The sequence below is a fragment of the Nelumbo lutea genome, chromosome 3 (genome assembly GCF_056320005.1).
Source record: "Nelumbo lutea isolate HS-2025 chromosome 3, American lotus-T2T, whole genome shotgun sequence".
In the NCBI taxonomy this organism is placed as follows: domain Eukaryota; kingdom Viridiplantae; phylum Streptophyta; class Magnoliopsida; order Proteales; family Nelumbonaceae; genus Nelumbo; species Nelumbo lutea.
The window spans coordinates 3,948,736-3,971,341 of NC_142686.1; the positions used below are offsets into that span (position 1 = coordinate 3,948,736).

At 33.2% G+C, this 22,606-nt stretch overlaps 1 protein-coding gene across 1 annotated transcript; it reads right to left on the bottom strand.

Annotated features, from left to right (window-relative positions):
* Positions 1-996: 996 nt before the first annotated feature.
* LOC148862442 (gamma carbonic anhydrase-like 2, mitochondrial) lies at positions 997-11,873 on the bottom strand. Its single transcript, XM_088975744.1, has 2 exons — positions 11,271-11,873; positions 997-1,521 (listed from the first exon to the last, which is right to left on the bottom strand). Exons 1-2 carry the CDS (start codon positions 11,623-11,625, stop codon positions 1,145-1,147), a joined length of 732 nt encoding a protein of 243 aa, XP_088831870.1. The 5' UTR covers positions 11,626-11,873; the 3' UTR covers positions 997-1,144.
* Positions 11,874-22,606: the final 10,733 nt, after the last annotated feature.

Here is a 22,606-nt window from a genome sequence, read left to right on the forward strand (position 1 = left end):
ACAAGAAAAATATATATAAAATAAAACAACACAGGCCGGGTCTGAGAAAGGGAGAGCTACCTGTCCGTCGTCCATTCAGATGGACAACTGGTTGGTTGGAGCATTTCTATTCTCTAGAGTCTAGAGTCTAGAGGGAAACAAAAACATATTGTTTTATATTGTTTCTTTGAACTCATGCTTTCACCCTTCCTAAACAATACTCCAGATGGATGGGCCACATTGGGTTTTAACGAAAAAAAAAGGCTTTTTAATCAGGTTAAGTAGGAAACTTTCCTTGACGGGCCCTACTTATTATTTTTGCCAGATGGAGAGATATGTGGGTGATACACACAGGATTCTCTACATGTTTAATCTTCATGTCCGTATTAGCTCTAAACTCAACCAGTTATGCCCTCATAAATTACAGCTAAACAACTTGTGTAGCAAACCTGCTTTGGTTAAAATGGAAAGATTGGTCATTAGATCCTTTGTCTTCTTTTGTCAGCTTATCAACTATCATTAACATCATTTATTAATCTCTACCTTTATTCTGTAAACGTTAATTGCCCCGTTCTGGTTGACCTTGTGGTCAACCATTTACCTTAGGAAAATTTTACGCAGAAAATATTGCAATGGGTGTCAAGATAGTGCCAGAACTTTGACGGCGGGCTTGATTTAATCTGTCGGCAGCACACTCTGCAGTCTGCACTAGACTATTGTTCATGAAGCAAAATTGAAGTGTCCATCTTTAAGTCCTAAGCATGATCATGATTCAACTAGGGCTCATATACAGGAAAGTAGAGCCACTAGTTATCTATTGAGTTCTCACGAGTTCAGGGGAAAATGTGAATCTGGACCAATTCTAGAACTTTCTGGAGGTCAATTGGAGTTGGGTCTATTCCTTCCATCGGAAAAACGACACTGGCCTTCGATATAACTCTACGTATTAATGCTTCTAATAGTCATAGACTTCTAATAACTGCAAAATAAATTCTGACATTACTTTGCATCGTCAAATTGAATCTAAAACCTTTTTTTTTCCAACAATCCCAAGGAAAAACAAGTACTCAAAATTCAAAAGCTTCCTAAGAAGAGTTTTGGAGATCCTTATTTATTTCCTCTGAAAGCAAGTCCAGTTTATTGATACACACAAAACGAAAGGATTTCAAATAGGAATCCCAAAAGATTTCTTCAATTTCTCAACCTCCAAGTAAACTGTGGAGTAAGGGAGGAACTCCGAGAAATGGCTCTTAGTAAGATCATTGATTGCAACTGCAAGTTTGGGGATTTCCAATATCTCCTCGTGTGTCAGACTCCTAACAAACCTCGCAGGGTTTCCAGACCAAAGTTCCCCGGTTGGAATTCTCCTGCCCGGTGAGACTACAGAACCAGCTTCCAGGATGGAGTGAGTCTCCACCAATGAACCTTCCATAAGGATAGAGTGCTGCCCTATTATGCATTCAGGTTCAATTGTGCAGGATCGTAGAAGACTATACGCCCCAATTGTAACAAATCTCTCAATGGATGTCTCTGCCGGAAGTCCTGACAAATAGAAGCAGTATGCTTATCAAGTTGTCATAAAAATGAAAAGTTTTAAATAAAAATAAATTAAATTAAATGGGTCTTGCAAAGGCATCGAATGTAGTTTTTGGCAGTATGGTACCAATAATTGTCACCCCTATGTCATATCCAAAGAGAGCAAACTTTTATCTGAGAAGCCAGCTAGATGTTAGGCAAATCAGTGTTAAATTGAATCAATTATTTTAGGTACTATTCTGTGAAGTACAGGCAATATTATAGAATTTCCATAAATTAAATATTTGAATACCAATACTTGGATCAATTGATTAGCTATTGAACCACTATGTGAGCAAAGCATCAACAACAAGAAAGGAAGAATGCTTTCATGAATATTTACTGAAAATTGGACCTCATACAGTGATAATATTATTACCTAGTAGTTACAGGTAACCTCTTTGTTAAGCTGTTTCTTAAAATATAAAACATTCTTTTTCAAAATATCAAGCCATGGATACTTGGGAACTGAAGCATTCTAGAGTTGACCTTCTGAAGAACAAGGATCTATCTTCTCAAGGGAAAAATATGATGCTCTTGAAGTGTGGAAATGAGACCCAACCTAACTTGGTTTAATCTAGATGTCAACCAAGAGGTACCAATCAAAAGATTATCCAATTCATCAAGGAAGTCCTGCTGTAGATGTTTTGAGTTCCCAACCATATGAGGAAGACTTTGCATATAGATAAAGGAGGTTAACCTTACTGAATAAGAATTGAGTAGAAAAACATTGGTAGCAAAGTGCCATTTTACTAGGAGTGTTGGAGAGGGTGATGCAAGAGCCAAAGAATACTTTCTAGGTTGGAGTAAAAAGGAAGAATTGGATGATGGATAAAGGGAATAAGACCTTAGCCCTGGAGGAATGGGGTATAACATCAAATTATTCACAAGTGGTGTTAAGTGTAATAGTGATGTATCTATTACTGAGACATCTTAGAAGTTGGAAAATATGGCTATCAAAGTGAAGAGGAAAGGAGAGCTACATGAAATACCACAAATAGCCCCGCAAGGGCATTGTACAAATTTTTTCTTCCGGTTATGATTTGATGTACAGTACCTCTCTGCAGATCAGTGCTCCCTGCACAAAAATGAGACATCTAATGCAAAACTAATTTGAACAGTAGAATCTAGAAGTTAATATGCGTACTTATCATTTTCTCTTTGAAGAATGTAGTGTTTAATTGTATTAATTGACGAAAAGTATACCACCTCCCCCAAAAAAATAAATAACAGAAACATGTATGCCATATCTACCCATGCTGCCTAAACAAAATAGAAAACAACAAAGGGTAGAGAACATAGTTGTCAAAGTGCTGCCTAGATGACTAGGTGCCCTTGGCTGGGCGCCTCGCCCAAATGCCTTGACTTATAGCAACTAGGCACCCATCTAGGCAACTAAGCACCTGCTGAGGCGATAAAAATGAAATTTAAAACAAAGTGTTGAGAGGTTTTTCTTTTTGTTTCTTGTTCTCTCTATCTCCCTCCAAGGCTTCAATTAAATAAAACAGCAATTTCATCCTCATTTTTATTTCCTATTTTTACTTTACATCTTGAATTTTTATCATATAAAGTTAATAACCTTCTTTAGTTGCTAATTGATAAGAAATGCTTTATGAAATACTTATTTTAGTAGTATCACTATTGGAAATAATGAATTAATATATTTAAAAGATTCTTATCTGTTAGAAATGATGATTTGCCACATTTTGAGAGGAAATTTAATGTTCTTAATAGAGAGAATTGCTATTTTTTCAATTAATATGCATGCTTAATGATATACAAAACTAGGGAACTAGCGAAAAGTTAGTTCTTTGTGAAATCCTTTTTCAAAGTTGTATCAAGGGAGGAAGTCACCTCTTTTCCAAGTGACAGGATATGGATTAGAGCTGTGCCTGTGTGAGCAAGGTTTAGCTGAACACTTTAGCTGTTCAGTGGGCTGTGGAACCAATGATAAGGTTCCACGCCAGTATTAAAATACATGGGGCCCGCATCTTTTACAGTGGGGCCCATAAATTTAGTACTGGCATGGAACCTTATCATTGGTTCCACGGCCCACTGAACAGCTAAAGTGTTCAGCTAATCTGAACTCTCTTTGTATGGTCAGCAGTGCTGGATAAGATTCTAACCAAAGAGGATTTAGTTAAAAGAGGTTTAGAGGTGGTGGATATGGCATGCCCTCCATGTAATGAAGATGTGGAGTCATCTAGCCATTTGCTGATTCATTGTGACTTTACTCACTGGGTGTGATTAAGAGTGATGGAACTATTTGAGGTTAAGCTATTCTTCCCAGCTGATGTGAAGGGATTCATAGAGGCTTGGTGTCTTGGAGGTCTAAGCAGGGCTGGAAAGGTGGCATGGAGCATTTTTCCCGCAGCTGTACTATGGGCTGTGTGGAGTAAAAGAAATAGCAGAATTTTTTAGGGAATTCAGACCTCAAAGGAAGAAGTGCCAAGAAAAATACTGGGGATGGTCTACTCATGGTTGGCAATTCACCCTTTGTTTAGAAGCAGAAATTATAGATCCTTTTTTGAGTTTGATTTTCTTTTTGTAAGGAGTGGATAGTTATTTTTGTTTTTTGGGACTTTGGTTGTAATGGGCTGAATTGTATATCCTCTATCAGTCTGGTCATATCTCATTGTACAGGGGCTTCTATGTTGTTGACTGCCTTATTTTAATGAAATACTTTACCTTACAGTTTCAAAAAAAGTTAGTTCTTTTATTATAAACTTCTTATCAGCTAGGCGATTAGGCGCCCTAGTGTCGCCTAGAATCACCTATGTGAGAAAGGATAGTTCCTGAATCTTCAAATTCTTTTCAGATTACATATCGTCATCCATGAGCAAACTGAGCTGATAACTTCTCTTAAAACAACTTCTTGTTGTGCAGGTGTTCTGAAATATTCTTATATTTCTTTCATCCCATACCAGCCAGAAGATCATGAAGGGAAAGCATTGTCAAATTATCTTTTCCCTCTTGCTTAAGCCTTTACCTTGCAGACTAAAAATGCTTTTAAGATGGAGTGATGGAAGCATCGGTTGATTCTCTGAAATTTTCCAAGAAGCAGGTACATAAAAACAGCCAATTTGCAATTTCTTTGGTAAATGTGATGCGGCTTTAGCCCCCTTCTTTGGTAGTAAATAAAAAAGAAATTTATTAAGAAAGAAAGAGGTACAATTGAGGATGATGGGAGATCAACAGCATTACAAGACTAAAAAGAAAGTACAACCAAACTAGTAGAAAAAACAATGCCAATAGAGAGACAAAGCCTCTAAACCAGCTCAAGAATGTTCCAAAAATCAGCACCAAGATTTTCTTGAGACCCCCTCAAATTCTGGAAGAATGAGAACCCAATCCATGACTTTTTATACAACACAGAAGAGTGATGTGGCAAGGTGATATGCACTAGACCCAGTTAGCAGGGATCTGCATGCAGTCCCACTGGAATTTTTGACATGGAGAGAGCCTGCCCTTTTGCAGGTTTGAACCCATGCCCTCATAAAACCGAGGGATGTCAATTGACTAACTAAATGAGTGAATAATTGACACAACCAATTTGCACACAACCAAGTTGTAATATAAGCATGGTTTCAAATGTCGCCAAATGTTGCTAATGTCGCCCGACATATGTCGATGTCGAGGCTCACTGACATGAAAATGGATGGTAATATAAAAATTACATTATGTCGGTCGACATTTCCTATATTTCGGAAATGTTGACCAAATCGGTCCAAATAACCAAAAAAAGTACAGTTTTTCCTATTATGTCAACAAGATGTCGACTAATGTCGAGAGGATGTCGACTAATGTACATTAAAAATATAATATATTAGTATATTATATTAACATAATACAGTATATTAATATAGATTATTCCATTAATATTTCTATTTAATATTTCAAATAAAATATTTATAAAAAGAATTAACAAAATATAAAAACAAAAGAATAAATTAATTACTTTATAATATAAAACATAAAATACTTTTCAAGTAATAAAATATTAACTAGTTAGTATTTTTTTTAAATATTTATAAAATCAGAAAATGTTTATTAAATTTTACAATAAACCATATTCTACATTTAATATAAAAAATCAGAATAAATTTAATAAATTTTATACTAAATCATAATTTATTATAAATTTAGTATTAAAAATCATAATAAATTCATTAAGTTTTATAAGAAATCAAATTTTATCATAATCTAAATACTACAAAAAGGAGAATCAGTTTATTAAATTTATAATAAAACATAATGTATTATAACTTTAATATTTAAAAAATCAGAATAAATGTATTTCTATTTACTAGTGTGAAATAAATATATTAGAATTTATAATAAATCAGAACTAAAAATAAGAAAAGAAAATATCAGATAACCTTGTAAAAACATCAAAATGCATAATAAATCAGTAAATCGTCATTTACTAATTTGTTATTGATCTTAGTTTCTTAGCTTTATATAATGGTTGGGAATAAGATAATAGTCTAGAAATATGTATTAATGCTTCTTTTATCATTTTACAAAATATCTTTGCATATTTCCACAATGTCTCTAATTTTTACAATATTTCCCCTTGACATTTCCGACATTTCCGACATATGTCCTATATTTTGGTAAGCGACATTTCCATCAACATCGACATTTTAAACCTTGAATATAAGAAAGCTGGTTATCTATCTCATTTTTCTCAGAGCACAACATACAAGAGAGGCTATGATAACTGCGTCTTTTTTTCATGGTACAGGCCATGATAACTGGATGCTAGTATAAAAAAGGCCATTACCCAATGTTGGTCCCAGCCATCTGTGGTCTTGGGAGGGGTGGACTGGACACGGTCCTAACCTTTGGCATTTTTGGCACAAAGTGGCTGTTCTCAGACTCAACCTGCATTCTTGTGCTTGACAGCTTGAGATTTTTCCATTACACCAAGTAATGGCCCCTGACTGGACGCCTATATATAGCTGCCATTTTGAGTTGGATAGTTCAATTTTTAGTGTAAGTTTCTTATTAAACGCCTTATCTAGCTATTCCTGGGTAACATAGAAGAGAGGCCTAAGATATTTATTACATGCTTTCTCAACCGACCCAAGGTTATACATTTATCAAGGGAAGCTATCTACACCAGAAGCACAATTCTGGAAGGAACTGGGGATTCCCAAATTTGCACATGGGGAAGTTACCTGTAAGCAGGGCCTTTAATCTCCTATAGATATAGTGGATGGAGAACCAGGTATCATTGGCTTGATTTGGCTTTTGTGGTTAAGAGTGTAGCTTGAGGAGCAAAGAGGGGCTGTCCTTTCCATTGTTGCTGAACAAGTGCAAGACATTGCTACACATCTCATGAAATTTGCATTTGTAGTCGAGAGATGGTTTGATTTATTTAGCAAGGAAAAGGTGCATGCCGATGTTATGAGCTTAGAAGGATGTTCAGTGGCATTTTTTATGAAAGCATATGACTTCTTAGCTGAGTCTGAAAGTCGAGTTATGACATTTTACAGAGTTGAGCCAAATTTGAGGAAGACATGGCTTCAAATGAAGTTAGGGCATCCATATTGAAGGGATAGATAAAAGACTTAACCTATTATAACTCATATTTATGAAGCGCTATCGAATGGGCAAACCCTTAGCTACATTTTCGAGTTCTTAATTTTTCACCCTTACATCTTGATTAATTTGAGTGTTAGAGACTCCACCCTTAGAAAGAACTTTAGGGCATCTAACATGTTTCTATGACTGTAAGTGACTTATTTGTCATGATCTATAGGTAAACTTCTAATTTTCTCTTTATTGAATTAATTAACATCAACCCATAATTTGCATAAAAATTAAAATATAAAATTAAAAGATGTTAAAAGCTCATAAAAACTCAAAATGACAAAAAATATAGTTGAAACTTCATATCCTTTTGTGTCCAAAATCTTTCATTTAATAGCTTGGTAGACTAGGGTTGGTTAAGATATATATCAAATAATATAAATCTTTAAAGATAAGACCCCAAAATCTCATTGTCTTTTGACCATTTGAATTGTTGAAAAGAACTCAAATATGAAAATCGGATAGAACTTTATTAACATGAAATGATTTACAATATGAGGCAACAAAATCAGAGACTCACTTACCCAAAGAAAAAAGAACTTATATACCAAGAGAGAATTCTCTTAACTTAAAAAAGAAAAAAAAAATATAAGCTTCTTAAAAACAAAAAGAAATAACTCGATGCCTTTATATTGAGATTACAAGGCTTTATATATAGAACAAAAACTACTTATTGGAGCATTAAATGAAAAACTAACTGTTAGAGTACTAAATGAAAATTAACAATTGAAGTTTTTAATAAAAAACTAGTTGTTAGAAATCCACTAATAACTAGCCATATGATTTTATATTCCTTTAACTATGATTATAGACTACATAATTATCTCCCACTTGAAAAGATTTCGTCCTTAATTTAATGTAGAAATATTGTGTATAAGTACCTTCTAATGAATGTTTATTCTTAACAAACAAAATATTGTGTATAAGTAATTTATTGTATACTTATTTAACTCATATTAAGGAAAGATGAAATTTCTAAATCGTGAATAATACTTGGAGACTAATATTAATCATAATGAAAAGAGTATAAATCGATAATATTGAAAATTGGACTATTACTGCACGTGGTAACTCAAATTGATTTTAGTGTAGGTTATAAAAGTTGATTTTAATTATAAAATGCTAATTTATATTTTTACCATATATTATGTATATGTGCATATCATATTCTCTTGTATTAGTTTGATTATATTGATCATTTATGAATTATTTCAAGTTTTTTTTCAAAACTTGTATGCTCCAAAATTAGTAACAATTGTAGGATATTTTTAACAAGTATTAAAATATCAATATGATACGCCCAATGTATATTATATTGGTATGATTATAAACAACATGAGATATAGTATGATGTGTATTATGCCTGTTTATTTGGCCGATATAGGTGTATCTATCTTTATCGGTGTTAATCTGTATTATATGATACACACTGATAATTATCAATATTTAATGATACGTCATATGAATCAATTTAGATTTCTATTAAAAATAGAAATAATGAAATTTAAACGAAGATCAATTAATATATTTAACGGTTTAACACTTAAACTCTTAAACTACTTAGCCACTTAGTTTCTTATGATAAAAAATGAAATAAAATGACTTTTATTAATTTTATTCTCTAAATGTAATCCTAATAAATAATATATATTATGTTTAATAACTTTAAATAAAAATTAAAAAGAACAATATTCAAAATTATTATTTATAAAATAATAGAATAAATGGTTTATTAAATCTACATTTATATCAAAAGATTATTTGAATCTCAAGAAGTTTATATAAATAAAATATTAATAATCAAATACTTATTAGTACTTAAAATTTACAAGTTTGTATATGGTATACATCTTAAAAATTATATATATATATATATTAAATTATTAATTAATATTTTAATTTACATTAAATAACAACATATTTACTATTTGCAAAAATGAAAAAATATTTACAAAATATTCAAGAATGTAATATTAAATTAAATATACCAAGCCTACTAATCTACATTTATATCAAAAAATGAGTTTTAATTTAAAAAATTGTAGAAATAAAATAAATAATGGAATGATCATTTTAGTAATTAAAAAATTGTGAATTTGCATATGATATGCATTTTAAAAACTTTGATAGATTTGATTTATTTTAAATTGTGATTATATATTTTTATAAATTATTAATTACTATTTTAATTACATTTAATAATTTAATATTGGTTGACCTTTTTGTTAATGTAAAAAAATAAAAAAAAATAAAATAGAAAATAATTGATATAATTATTAAAATATAATAGGTGCATATGTTTTGTGTTTTGGATTCTTCATCGATACATTATCAATAAAATTGTATGATATCTATGCATCCCATTATAGTAATTTTAACATATTTTTCATATACACCACTAAAATATACATTTTTCTAGGTATTATTTGTGAATATTTAACTTTAAAGTTAGTATTATTAATGTATTTATTGAACTTATTTGTTTTCTTTGCATATCTAAATGTTTTCATATATTCATCCATATCCATGTGTTTATAAAGTATATCCGTATATATATCCAAGTTATTTGATATGATACCTGAAATTTTAATCATCAGTTGTAAAGCCATGTTAGACTATGTATATTGATTTTTTTAGGAAATTTAGATTGAAACATTGAGCTTCAAAACTAGCTATTTACTTATCATTATATGGCAGTGTTATTAGATAAATGATAAGGAAAAAATAGAAAAAATAGTTGAGACCTCATTTAACACTAAAATGAATTTAAGAAGATGGAACTGCTGATGATAACTTAAGAAAGTGGATCAATGGATGTTTGTACAAAAATAAGAACATCCAAAAATCTCACATTGAGAAAGTAAATAATAAGTTTAAAAAAGAAATATAGCACTCAGAAAAAATACAAAGTTAATATGTGAAAATATTTTAAATAATGCAATAGAAAAGGTAACGACCACTAGTTTTCTTTACACATCTACTCTTCAAAAAGTAAAATAATAATAATAATAACAATGTCTCTACACTCCATTTTCCAAAATTTCGAGAAAAGGTAAAATATAAAAACCTCCCCTGAGGTTTCTGAAAATAAAAAAAGGAGCAAAGAGGGGCTGTCCTTTCCAAATCATTGGCTTGATTTGGCTTTTTTTGTATAGTGGCAACTCTGCTCCCATAGTTCTTGCTGGCATTTAGAGTTATGTGTCCATATTTTTAGCATTGGCATACATTCTTCTCATGTAAGTAGAGGAAGTAACACCTGGTTCTAACAGGCAAGGAAATCCGGGTAGATGTTGTGGAAAGGGAATACCAAATGGTGATGGTAAATATCAACAGCCTACATTGAATGACAGTAGAGAGGTGGAACTGTGGAAGTGTTTTCTATGGTTCTATTAGAACTCCCAGAATTTGGGGATTTTCTGAGAGCATCATATGCTAGAAGCCTAGAAACAAAACAAAAGTACGGTTTCAGGAAATTGAGCACCGCAAGATTCTGCTTTTACTTCTTTAATCTTTAACTACATAATCCATACATTTTAAAGATACATCTTCGTTCTACTAGTGTTTTTTTATTTTGTTTTTTTGTTTTGTTTTTTTTTTTTTACATTTACTTATATCTATATATCTATATATAGATAGATAACCTTGGTGTGTCATATGCTTGCTGAGTTCTAAAGAATGCCAACTACCTTGTACAAAATCAAAGATGGTGCAATCCCACTCCTCAATTGCATTTAACGAGTAGAGGCACTTTAGATGCCCTATACGTAAGACAATCCAAAAAAATGGAGTTCTTTTAGACTGTTTAACCGGGCTGTTTTGACTTTTGGGATCTTCATGTTGGCTTCGGTGAACAAATAGGTCGACTTTTTCGGTAATATGCATTCCCCATAAACTTAAATTTCTCTCTCCTTTTTTGACCATCTATATGGAAGTGATAAAACAAAATTTATGGAATTCAAAGATTATATGCATCATCTGAAAGTAAATACTAACATGTGGTAATCACAACGATCCCCAATTTTCTTTTTTATCAAAATATCAGTGTCCACAAACAAAAAGACGTTCGAAAACCCTATGGATCAAACTCAACAGAAATGGAGGATAGCCACTATTCAAACCTGTTGGAGACGACCAAGCGGCGTGGAGAACGCACCTCTCCTGCACATTTGAGCAGAATCCAATGGTGATTTTGTTGAGATCGCCGCGAAGAACTGAACCGTTCCAGACGGAAGATCCGTCGTTAACCGTAACTTGCCCTGCTAGAACGACGTTTGGAGCCACATAGGCGTCGACGGCGATCTTGGGAACCCATTGCCCTAAAGGGATTATTTTTCTCTGTCCTCTATAATCCCATTTCACTCGATCAGTTACAGTTAGTTTCGCTGCTTCGGTGGAGAGACCACGAGGAAAAAGGGATGAAGATGAGAGGCCAGCTGTTAGAGCTTTTCTGGACAAACGAGCTAGAGTCGCCATTTTCCTTCCCCTTGTTTACAGGAGTTACTCAGTTTACAGTCCGGTCACTTCCGAAATTGGAACCTGAGAATGATTGAAATTGAAGGAAGAACAGAAGATGCCGAGGCTCGAGAGTCGAAACTGGAGGAGTAAATCATGAGTCATGAGCCCTCCTAGGAGCACCCACTAGCGACGGATGATCTTCCACGATTCTTTAGTACGAATGACAATCCAACGGCATACATCATCAAGGAATTCAGATTACACATCATGTAAAGGGAACTGATTTGGGCACACCCTAATAAATTATAGACAATTACCACTTTACTTTCATTTGAGACAAATACTCCCTCAACTTTCACTTTGTGTACAAAAATCCCAAAAAAAAAAAAAAAAATTAAGGACCCAACGGTTGATTCTCGGATTAGGGTTAGGGTTAAATTTATGAATCCGATTTTAGTTCGGATTGGGTTAGGGTTGACCCCTCAGGCAATCTGGCTCAATCCAAACCTAGCTCTATAGTATATATCATATATAATTATATATTATATATATGATATGATAGTTGAATAGCCTCCATTACATACTATCATTTATTTCTTTTAAGATTCACTTAATCCTATTTGGAATGACTAAAGCCTTTCAACATATTTTATGTTTTTTGAATATTCTTTTATCTCCTCTTTGTTGTTTGTTATTCATAGCTTGCTTCCCATAAAAGATCTATTATCAATCATAACTCATGATAAACTATAGTCAACTCAAATACTTATTTTTTCTTTTTAATTTTATACTTAAAGAACTAATAAAAACATCAACAAACAAATACTAATAAAACATAGGATTAATATATGTAGTGAAAGTTGAGTTAAGATCTGAGATTAAGAAGTTCTACGAGATTTTTAAGAATGGGAAGAAGGTTGGGTTGTGTTTGGTTAGGGTTGAAAGAATTGAGATTGGGTAAGGGTTAGGGTTGGGTAAGTCGGGTTGAATGATGGGTTGGGGGTTTAGAACTTAAGGTTAGGCTAGGGTTGGCCTCAACCCGACCTAACCAGCCTGGCTTGCATTTCTAAAAAAATTCTCATTCTAGCATTTAAAAAATTTTTAAATTTCTAAATTGATTAGTTTTCTAAATATAACAATTTATTATTTATTTGAACAATTTATAAATTGATTAGTTTTCTAAATATAACAATTTATTATTTGATTAGTTTTCTAAATATAACATTGGAGTTCTTTCCAATTGGTTGTTCCATTAGATCTTTGTAAATAAATACTCAAATGAAATGGTAGAAGTTTCTTTTTTATAGATATTGTTTTTTCTTGATTTATTGGAGAAAGAAGAGGATAATGTTTATATTTTAAGATGAAGAGATACATTCTTATTAGTGAAATGAACAGATTTTAAATAAACTTGTTTTTCTATGACATTGAAATGAATCTTGTTATTTATCTGATTTGGTTTGGAGAAAATAGAGGAATTTTGGGTCAACAGGGCAAATTGATGCGGATATTTTGATAATTTAATGCATTCCATCATATGACTTAACAGTCCAGGGGCTGCAAAGTAAATGTTCAAGGAGGATCTTATTGTAAATGAAAGTTCAAGGGGTAATTGCCATTGACCTCATGATATGGGGCATCTTTGTAATTTACCATTTTTTGTAGACAACATAGGTGGGATAAAATAGAGAAACCATTGCTAAAATATCAGGTGTGTGCTTATAAATCAGGCCCGAGCCAGCATTAGATAGAAAGCCTAAGCCGGGACCCAAACATTTGTGGGTCGTGTTAGACAACCAGAGTCATGATTCCTTACTTGGATGATTCTAATTTCTGTTAGGGATTGATAAATGTGCACTTGCTTTGCAGATGATATTTTTAGATGATGATGATATTCAAAATATGTTTCCAATTTCTTACAATTTTTTATATTTTTATGAGTATAAGAATAGTTCTTCTTTATTACAATTATTTTTGTATAATATAATGAGAATATGATATTAAAGATGTTCCAAATGTTTTTTTTATAACTTTTTTGTATTTTTCATTATTTTTTGTTTTCTTATTTTTATTTTTTATTATTCAATTATGATATTGAGGGTTGTCACACTTTACCCAAATGGTTGAATTGTTGGCTTGCCACCAAATAGGAAAGCACATTCATTTTTTAGTTAGTTTTAAATTTTGTATTTCATTTTTATCATCGATTAAAGTAATTATTGTTTATCACACTTATCTTTCCTTAATATGATTAATATTACAATATTATCAAAATTTATATTTTTTCATATTTTTTGTTTTTATCTTTTTTAAAATTTTATTATTTAATTTTGATATCAAGGGTTGATACATTTGATCCAAAAGGTTGAACTATTTATCTACCACCAAATAAGAAAACAATTTCATTGTTGGGTCAGTTTTAAATTTTGTATTTATTTTCTAAAATCAATTAAATAATTATTAATTATCATACCTATTTTTCTTTAATATGATTAATATAAAATATTAAAGAAGTGCCTAATTTTTTTATGTTTTATTTTATTTTTTTTTATTTCTGTATTTTTGCATTTATTTCTATTTTAAAATTTTATTATTTAACTATGACATCATGGGTTTACCCATTTTGACTTGAATGGTTGAATTGTTTACTCAACACCAAGATAGAAGAATGATTTTGTGTTTTGGGTTGGTTTTAAAAACATGGCCAGGTTTTATAATGTTAAACTTATTGGATATAGATCTAATTAATAGAATTTATTAATGGAATAAATATAACTTAAATATAGGATTCAATGAGAGAGAATGAAAATTAATAGCTTAAATACATGATTTAATGAAAGGAAATTGGATGAGGTGAAAAGTAGTGATTCAAATTGCATTTTCTACCCTCATAATTAGAGAGGGACCGAGTTCAAAGATTAAGGATTTTCAAAAACTAGTTATAACCACTATTGGGTAGGGGTGTAAATGGACTGGTTTTGGATTGGACCCGTTCAAACCAAAACCATTTTGCACGGATTGGACAGACCAATAAGAATTGGACCAATCCAGACTTAATGGTCCAAAGTATTTATTGGATTGAATTGGACATGGTCCATCCATAATGAATTTATATTCGATTGGGTTGGATTGAGCCAATGTCTCGTCCATTGATGGAAAATAAGAATATAGGTGTCAATGGGCCAGGTTTGAATTAGAATTAATCTAAATTAAAACAAATTTAACAGATAAAATGCTCCACATTGAATTGGACCGATCCAAAATAATCTGAAATATTCATTGGATTGGACCTAATCCACTTGTAGCAGACTCACATTGGGCTGGATCGGATTGGACCAAATCCAGTCCAATTGACACCCCTACCGTGGGCCTTGTTAAATCTGAATTGGGGTTCCTATATGCATTAGTTCAATTAGATATACGAGGAGTCCTTGCTTATGTTATTAAGTTTCGTTAAGTGATCGACATATATAGGGGGCACACATATCAACTCCACCCAGATTAGTGGTATAATTTGTATAGTCTCGGATTGAATTTTTGTCAAAATTTGAATGGGCCATTTGAAGGCCCATATGAAACTTTATTTTTATATGTCAAAATTTGAATTGTCAAAATTTTTGTCAACTCCACTCATATAAAATGTTAAATTTATTTTTATATTTGATAAAATGTTAACTTGGGCCAATCCAAGTTGCACCCCTAACACAGGTAACGTGCTTTTACACAGGGTGGAAAGCCTACGCTATTTCACTAAACCTATTAAGGCCCACCCAATTAGCTTGGTGGTAGGATCGAAGTTGGAACCACATGACACATTGACATGCAATAAAAAATGCTTGGGCTTGGATCACATTGAGAGAAGTGAATTCATCAATGCCAAGTAGCTAATAGGCCTAATATAGATCGGCTTCTATCAGGGCAAACTGTGTTCACACCGTTCTAACAGCCTTTTTTACCCTTGTATTGGGAATATTTCCCCATGAAATAAAGAATGTAAGTATGGAGATATTCTCAATGCAAGGCAACAGAGGGTGTTCGAACCGGCTTTGCCCTGACTGAAGCTGAACTCCGTGAAGTAGGATTTCTGCTGACGCTTTGATGATGAATAGGGGTATCATTTGGACTGGATTTGGTTCAACCCAATCCAGTCCAATAAGATTTCATTACAAATGGACCAGGTCCAATCCAATCCCATGAATAATTTAGACCATTTTGGATCAGTCCAATTCAATGTCTGAACTCTAAACCATCAAATCTATATATTTAAATTTATTTTTAATTTAGATTAATTCTATCTCAAACTGGTCTATTGACACCTATATTCTTCTCTTTTATGAATGGATCAGATATTGACTCAATCCAGCCCAATCCAATATAAATTCATTACAGATAGATTGGATCCAATCCAATCTAATAAATACTTTGGACCAAAGTTGAAAGTATCGATACGCATCAGGCCGTATCGCCCAATACAGATTATAGTTGAAGTGACTCAAACTCAAGCCTCTTAGCGCATTCACATGTCATTACAATTCCAAACCACCATGCCACATGTCATCTTGGAATAACATGTCATTTTGAAATTAAAAATGAAATAAAATAGATTTTATTAACTTTCATGTTCACATGTAATTTTACACAAAAGTAGTTGTACATGAAAGCACTTTTATAAAAATATTTTTACACAAAAACACATAAAAATATTTTTACACGAAAGCACTTTATGAAAATACTTTTAAAAAAATACTTTCATGAAAACATAAAAACACTTTTACAAAAATACTTTTAAAGCCAGTCTCAAACCAGAATACAATAAGTACCCATTTTTAAAGCCAGTCTCAACCAGAATACAAGAAGTACCCATTTTTAAAGCCAGTCTCAAACCTTCCACCAAAACCAACGATCAACAGGATTTCGTTTTGAAAGGGAGTTAAAGGTGTCCTTGTGAATAAAACTGTATAAGGAATATCTATACCTTTTTCCGGCCTTTTAGCCAGCTAAGATAAGTATAAGCAATATCTGCTTTGTCGGAAAGGTATGGTATACGAGAAGATCCTTGACTAATCAGAGTCACCGGTGAATTTAAATGGATGCAGTTCTCTACTTCAACCCTAAGAAATGAAGCGACCAATAAAAAATTCTCTACACGTTCACACATGTAATAGTGTAAAGGATGAGAATAATTAAATGTCTGTCTGTTCCCACTCTTCGTTACTTCATGTCCTGGACTTGGAGTGGTGAAGAATAATACAAATACGCCGAAGTTGCGTTCTCATCGCGGCCGGGTTGGTCTGGTTGAGTGACGTAAGTAGAATGACGCGCATAGCTAAATTAAGCTTAATTGAACGGGAAAATTTTCAGGCGCAACACGACATTGTTTTATTGCCATGAATCCATACTTCCATAGTCCATACATATATATTCGAGATTACTATATTTTGTTTCACATATAAAAAACAAAAATTCCCGCCTTAAACTAGGCGTCTATGTGTAGCATGAGATATACACAAGAATAAGATTCGTATTCCCCTCTCCTTTCCTTTTCAAGATTTTCTCTTCAATCCAGCATAATTAATTAATCCTTAAACTCCCAATCTACCTATTTATCAAATCCAACCGCTTCAACCAAAAAGAAAGAAAAGGTAACTAAGGACTAATTTGTTCTTTCAGTGATTATTCTACTAAATATTTTTATCTTGAATAAATATTTTTACCTTCAATAATATATTCAAGGTCACCCTGTTCATAATTAAGAATAAATTGTTGAAATCTTCCCTGAAGTTTAATAATTAATTGTAATTATTTCTTTTAATTTTTTGATATAGCTGCAAATAAACTCTATTTATTAGAAGGGAAAATTTCAGATTAGTATCCTTTACTTGGGGTCTAGTGCTACTTTGGTCCCCAAACTTTAAAACATGCCAATCCAGTACCCATCATTAATAGACTATCAACTATGTGTAGGTTAAGACATGCACGGATTAAATATTTTGAAAATGATAAAATTATCCTTCAAAACATTGTTCATCATCTTTTTCTACAAAAATAAGTATCCTGGTCGTTATAAACTACAACCGCTTCCTCAAGAAGATCATCTTTTACCTTAATATTGAACCATAATAGGCACTGTTGGAGGCTCCCTCAATGACCTCGACATCTTACGGTTCCAAGAGCGAGGGAAATAGACGCTAAAGGAATGAGGCTTGTGCGAAGATTTAGTGGAAACATGAGCATTGGCAGAAGGAGACAAGCAATACTACAGGGGATTTCTGCAAGTCCGTTGAACCTGAAAGTCTAACGTCAAGAATCTGAAGCAATGGACAGGAACCAATTGAAGGAGGAATTGAACCTGAAAGTTGATTGTTGAAGAGATAAACACCTCTCAGATTGGAGGAGGAACCCAAGAGATGTAGGAATCATGCATGTGGTAGCGTTGTTGTGTAGGCTAATCTTTCTATGATCTTGAAGTTGGGCGATCTTCTCGGCGATATGACTGCTTCATCCCTTCCAAGGGAGTTGGATCACTATAACCTGGCCTTTAATGCATTTGATCCTTGCCCATCCTCTTGAAAAATATGCGAAGCCATTGTCATTCCAGCTCCGTGATATTCCTAGAGGATTCACTAATTCGCATTTGAAGGTTTGAAGAGCTTGAAAATCAGCTTGAGTGATGACTATCCCACCCCACCACTGGCTCAATACTGAAGTATAATCGCCTCCGAGCCTTGTGTCCAGTCCAACCCACTTTTGCTGGACATGTGACACATTTTGTGGATGTTTTACGGGGCAAGAGGGCTACGGGGTCTTTTCTTTTCAAGGAGGAGATCCATGGTTGCATAGGGAGTTGGGGTGGGTCGAGTTTTATAGGTGAGAGGCTGTAATGGTGATGAGAAAATGTTAGGTGCGTTTCTTGAGCGTGTGGTGATGATCGATATGGTTGACAGAGTTAGATTTATTGATGGTTAGAGGGATGGTAGAAAAAAGGAAAACTAGTTCTGATGGTTGATAAAAATAAATAAATAATTAAATGATACTCAAAGGGCATTTGTGTCTTTTTGCATGTCACTTAACGACTGACTAATGACAAGTACTGGATTGACACGTTTTGAAAGTTCGAATACTAAATTGTCACATTTTAAAGTTTAGGGACCAAAGTGGCACTAGGCCTAAAGTACAAGGTATTAATTAGGATTATTTTTCCCTTATTAAAATCTCTAAAAAGAGGCATGAAAATGTCCAAAATATCCAAGCAGCTACTTTTGACTAAAATGTTTATTTTCTAAATTTTCTCATATGAATTGAATCATTAGCCTAAGCCTTTCCAATTTCTTTTCGGAAATTCAATTATTTTCTAGCCCTTCATATCAATCAATCAAAGGTGAATTTGCAACTTTAAATTCCATATTAGTATCCTTTACTTGGGGTCTAGTGCTACTTTTGTCCCCAAACTTTAAAACATGCCAATCTAGTACCCATCATTAATAGACTGTCAACTATGTGTAGGTTAAGACATGCACGAATTAAATATTTTGAAAATGACAAAATTATCCTTCAAAACATTGTTCATCATCTTCTTCTACAAAAATAAGTATCCAGGTCGTTATAAACTACAACCGCTTCCTCAAGAAGATCGCCCTTTACCTTAATATTGAACCATAATAGGCACTGTTGGAGGCTCCCTCAATGACCTCGACATCTTACAGTTCCAAGAGCGAGGGAAATAGACGCTAAAGGAATGAGGCTTGTGCGAAGATTTAGTGGAAACATGAGCATTGGCAGAAGGAGACGGGCAATACTATAGGGGATTTCTGCAAGTCCGTTGAACCTGAAAGTCTAACGTCAAGAATCTGAAGCAATGGATAGGAACCAATTGAAGGAGGAATTGAACCTGAAAGTTGATTGTTGAAGAGATAAACACCTCTCAGATTGGAGGAGGAACCCAAGAGATGTAGGAATCATGCATGTTGTAGCATTGTTGTGTAGGCTAATCTTTCTATGATCTTGAAGTTGGGCGATCTTCTCGGTGATATGGCTGTTTCATCCCTTCCAAGGGAGTTGAATCACTATAACCTGGCCTTTAATGCACTTGATCCTTGCCCATCCTCCTGAAAAATATCCGAAGCCATTGTCATTCCAGCTCCGTAATATTCCTAGAGGATTCACTAATTCGCATTTGAAGGTTTGAAGAGCTTGAAAATCAGCTTGAGTGATGACTATCCCACCCCACCACTGGCTCGATACTGAAGTATAATCGCCTCCAAGCCTTGTGTCCAGTCCAACCCACTTTTGCTAGACGTGTGACACATTTTGTAGATGTTTTACGGGGCAAAAGAGCTACAGAGCCTTTTCTTTTCAAGGAGGAGATCCATGGTTGGATAGGTAGTTGGGGTGGGTTGAGTTTTATAGGTGAGAGGCTGTAATGGTGATGAGAAAATGTTAGATGCGTTTCTTGAGCGTGTGGTGATGATGGATATGGTTGACAGAGTTAGATTTATTGATAGTTAGAGGGATGGTAGAAAAAAGGAAAACTAGTTCTGATGGTTGATAAAAAAAATTAAATAATTAAATGATACTCAAAGGGCATTTGTGTCTTTTTGCATGCCACTTAATGGCTGACTAATGACAAGTACTGGATTGACACGTTTTGAAAGTTCGAATACTAAATTGTCACATTTTAAAGTTTAGGGACCAAAGTGGCACTAGGCCTAAAGTACAAGGTATTAATTAGGATTATTTTCCCTTATTAGAATCTCTAAAAAGAGGCATGAAAATGTCCAAAATATCCAAGCAATTACTTTTGACTAAAATGTTTATTTTCTAAATTTTCTCATATGAATTGAATCATTAGCCTAAGCCTTTCCAATTTCTTTTCGGAAATTCAATTACTTTCTAGCCCTTCATATCAATCAATAAAAGGTGAATTTGCAACTTTAAATTCTCTATTTTTTTATTATTTATAAAATTTTATCATTTTCTTTCATAAAACTAGCTCTGGTGGTAATTGCATGGGTATTTTGGACATTTTTATGCTTTTTATTAGAGGATCCTAGTAGATGAAGTCTATCTTCAAATGTGTCAAAATATTTAGGGGAGGTGATTGCAATTTTCAAAAAACTTCATTAGAGGTTTTAGCAATTTACCCTATAATTAATTAGTATAATATCTGAAGCTCCTGTTAATTGGGAAAAGAATATAAAAGATTATGAAGCTTGTGTTGGGTTATAAGTGCATCTTACACCAATAGTAGAACTAGAAAGTTGTAGTATTATAGGGCTAGTTTTTCTTTTCCTCTTTTGTAACACATTATCAAGATGAGTTTTTATATATCTAAACAACTATAAAAGTAGAAAAAAATGAAATGAATATTTAGATTCTCACACCTTATAAATTTTTATTGATTTATATAATTGGAAACAGTGAGAGGTGGAGGAGTCTATCAAAATAAAAAATAAAGAGGGTTGTATTGTATCATAATTGAGAGTTTAGATATATAAAACCAGAAAACCAATAAAAAACTATGGATTAGGGCAACGTGAATCTTTACCAAAAAAAAAACTACATATTCGTGCAGCCATACTATGATTCCATCCTTTTTGGCTTAAAAAAACATTTTTAGAAACATTTAACGTACAAGGTTGAAATCAATAAGTAGTTCCTCTCCTTCTGTGACTGTGGTTACCATCTTAAGTTCATATTGTATTCCAATTCCAAATTTGAATGCACTAATTAATTACAAATTAAGGTTAAAGTGACTTACATCCCTACAAATTATGCTGGCCCTACCACGATTGAGGTATAAAAAAGAAATGGAAATTCGTAGGACGTTAAAGAACCTTTCTAAGACAAGCCATGGCAGTGGCATTGTGGGGTTAGCATTGTGATTCTCTAAAGATTGATACTAAACTCCAACTCTAACCCTAACCCTAGTACAAAGGAAGCTAAACTCCATCGTTTGAAACAAAATTCTAATACTAAGCCCAAGAATTAGGGCTAGCTAAAAGGTCCAAGATTTAGGAGGAAGGCAAAATAGATGCACTTTTCGTCCATGAAAGGGAGATACTCACTTTACACATCAAAAGGTAATAAACAATGACTATACTAGACAAAAAAGAAGGATTACTGGGGCCATGCAATTGGGGTCCTTCATTCAGAATACAAAGCAGATCACCGGGGTGCTGATGTGGTAAACCATGATCAGAAACCCTGAAAAGAAAAAAAGAATCCCAACACCCACTCCCCAATTGTTCCTTTGACATGTGATCTGTCTCAACCAGATAGAATCTCTTATCTCCTTAGTTTCTCTACTTTTGAAGCTTAGTTATTTCTACTGTCAAAGTGTGTGTATATGTCTGGGTCAAGCAGCACAATAAGCCAAGTTGTAATACCACTGAACTGTAGTATTCTTATCTGTAGTTTGGACAACATGGATCTATTTTGCTGGTGATCAGGAACGATGATGAAAACCCCACCGAGTATTAACCAAGTAGTCATTGAAATTTGGTTGTTTGAAGGAATTAATCATATCTCTGCTCCTGGCCCTCTGGGCTCCCCCAGTTAGTCAAAAGCTGATTCATCGTAATAGAAAGGCCTTCAATATCGATCCCTTGTTCCCAAATGGTCCAGTGTCAGCACGGTTTAAAGTATCGATATGATACGGGCGTATTGTATCGTATCTTTTAAAAAAGATAATAGTCTGAATCGTCTGTTTTCAAGTGTTTCAGACCTTTAACTTTTTTTAATTAAACGTTTCAAGTTCCTCAAAGAGCCAAACTTAAAAAAAAAAACTAAAAAAAAGTGTTTCTTCCGTTTTTAAGTACCAATACAATACAATCCAAATACGGATCATATCAATACTTTAAACCTTGAGTATCAGTAATCATCCTTTCCAACGCTGATGCACTTAGGAGATATTATTTGCTAAATGCACATCCAAATTGGGGCTGTTTCAATCCCATTGGAATGAAAAAGTAGATATCACAATGATGGATGGGGTCCATCC

Bases quoted from the DNA above. Each gene is read 5' to 3' on its own strand.
- LOC148862442 (XM_088975744.1), bottom strand. From the start codon at position 11,625: ATGGCGACTCTAGCTCGTTTGTCCAGAAAAGCTCTAACAGCTGGCCTC. The intron at 1,522-11,270 runs GTTTGAATAGTG...TCTATTTGTCAG, and splicing joins CGCTTGGTCGTCTCCAACAG to GACTTCCGGCAGAGACATCC.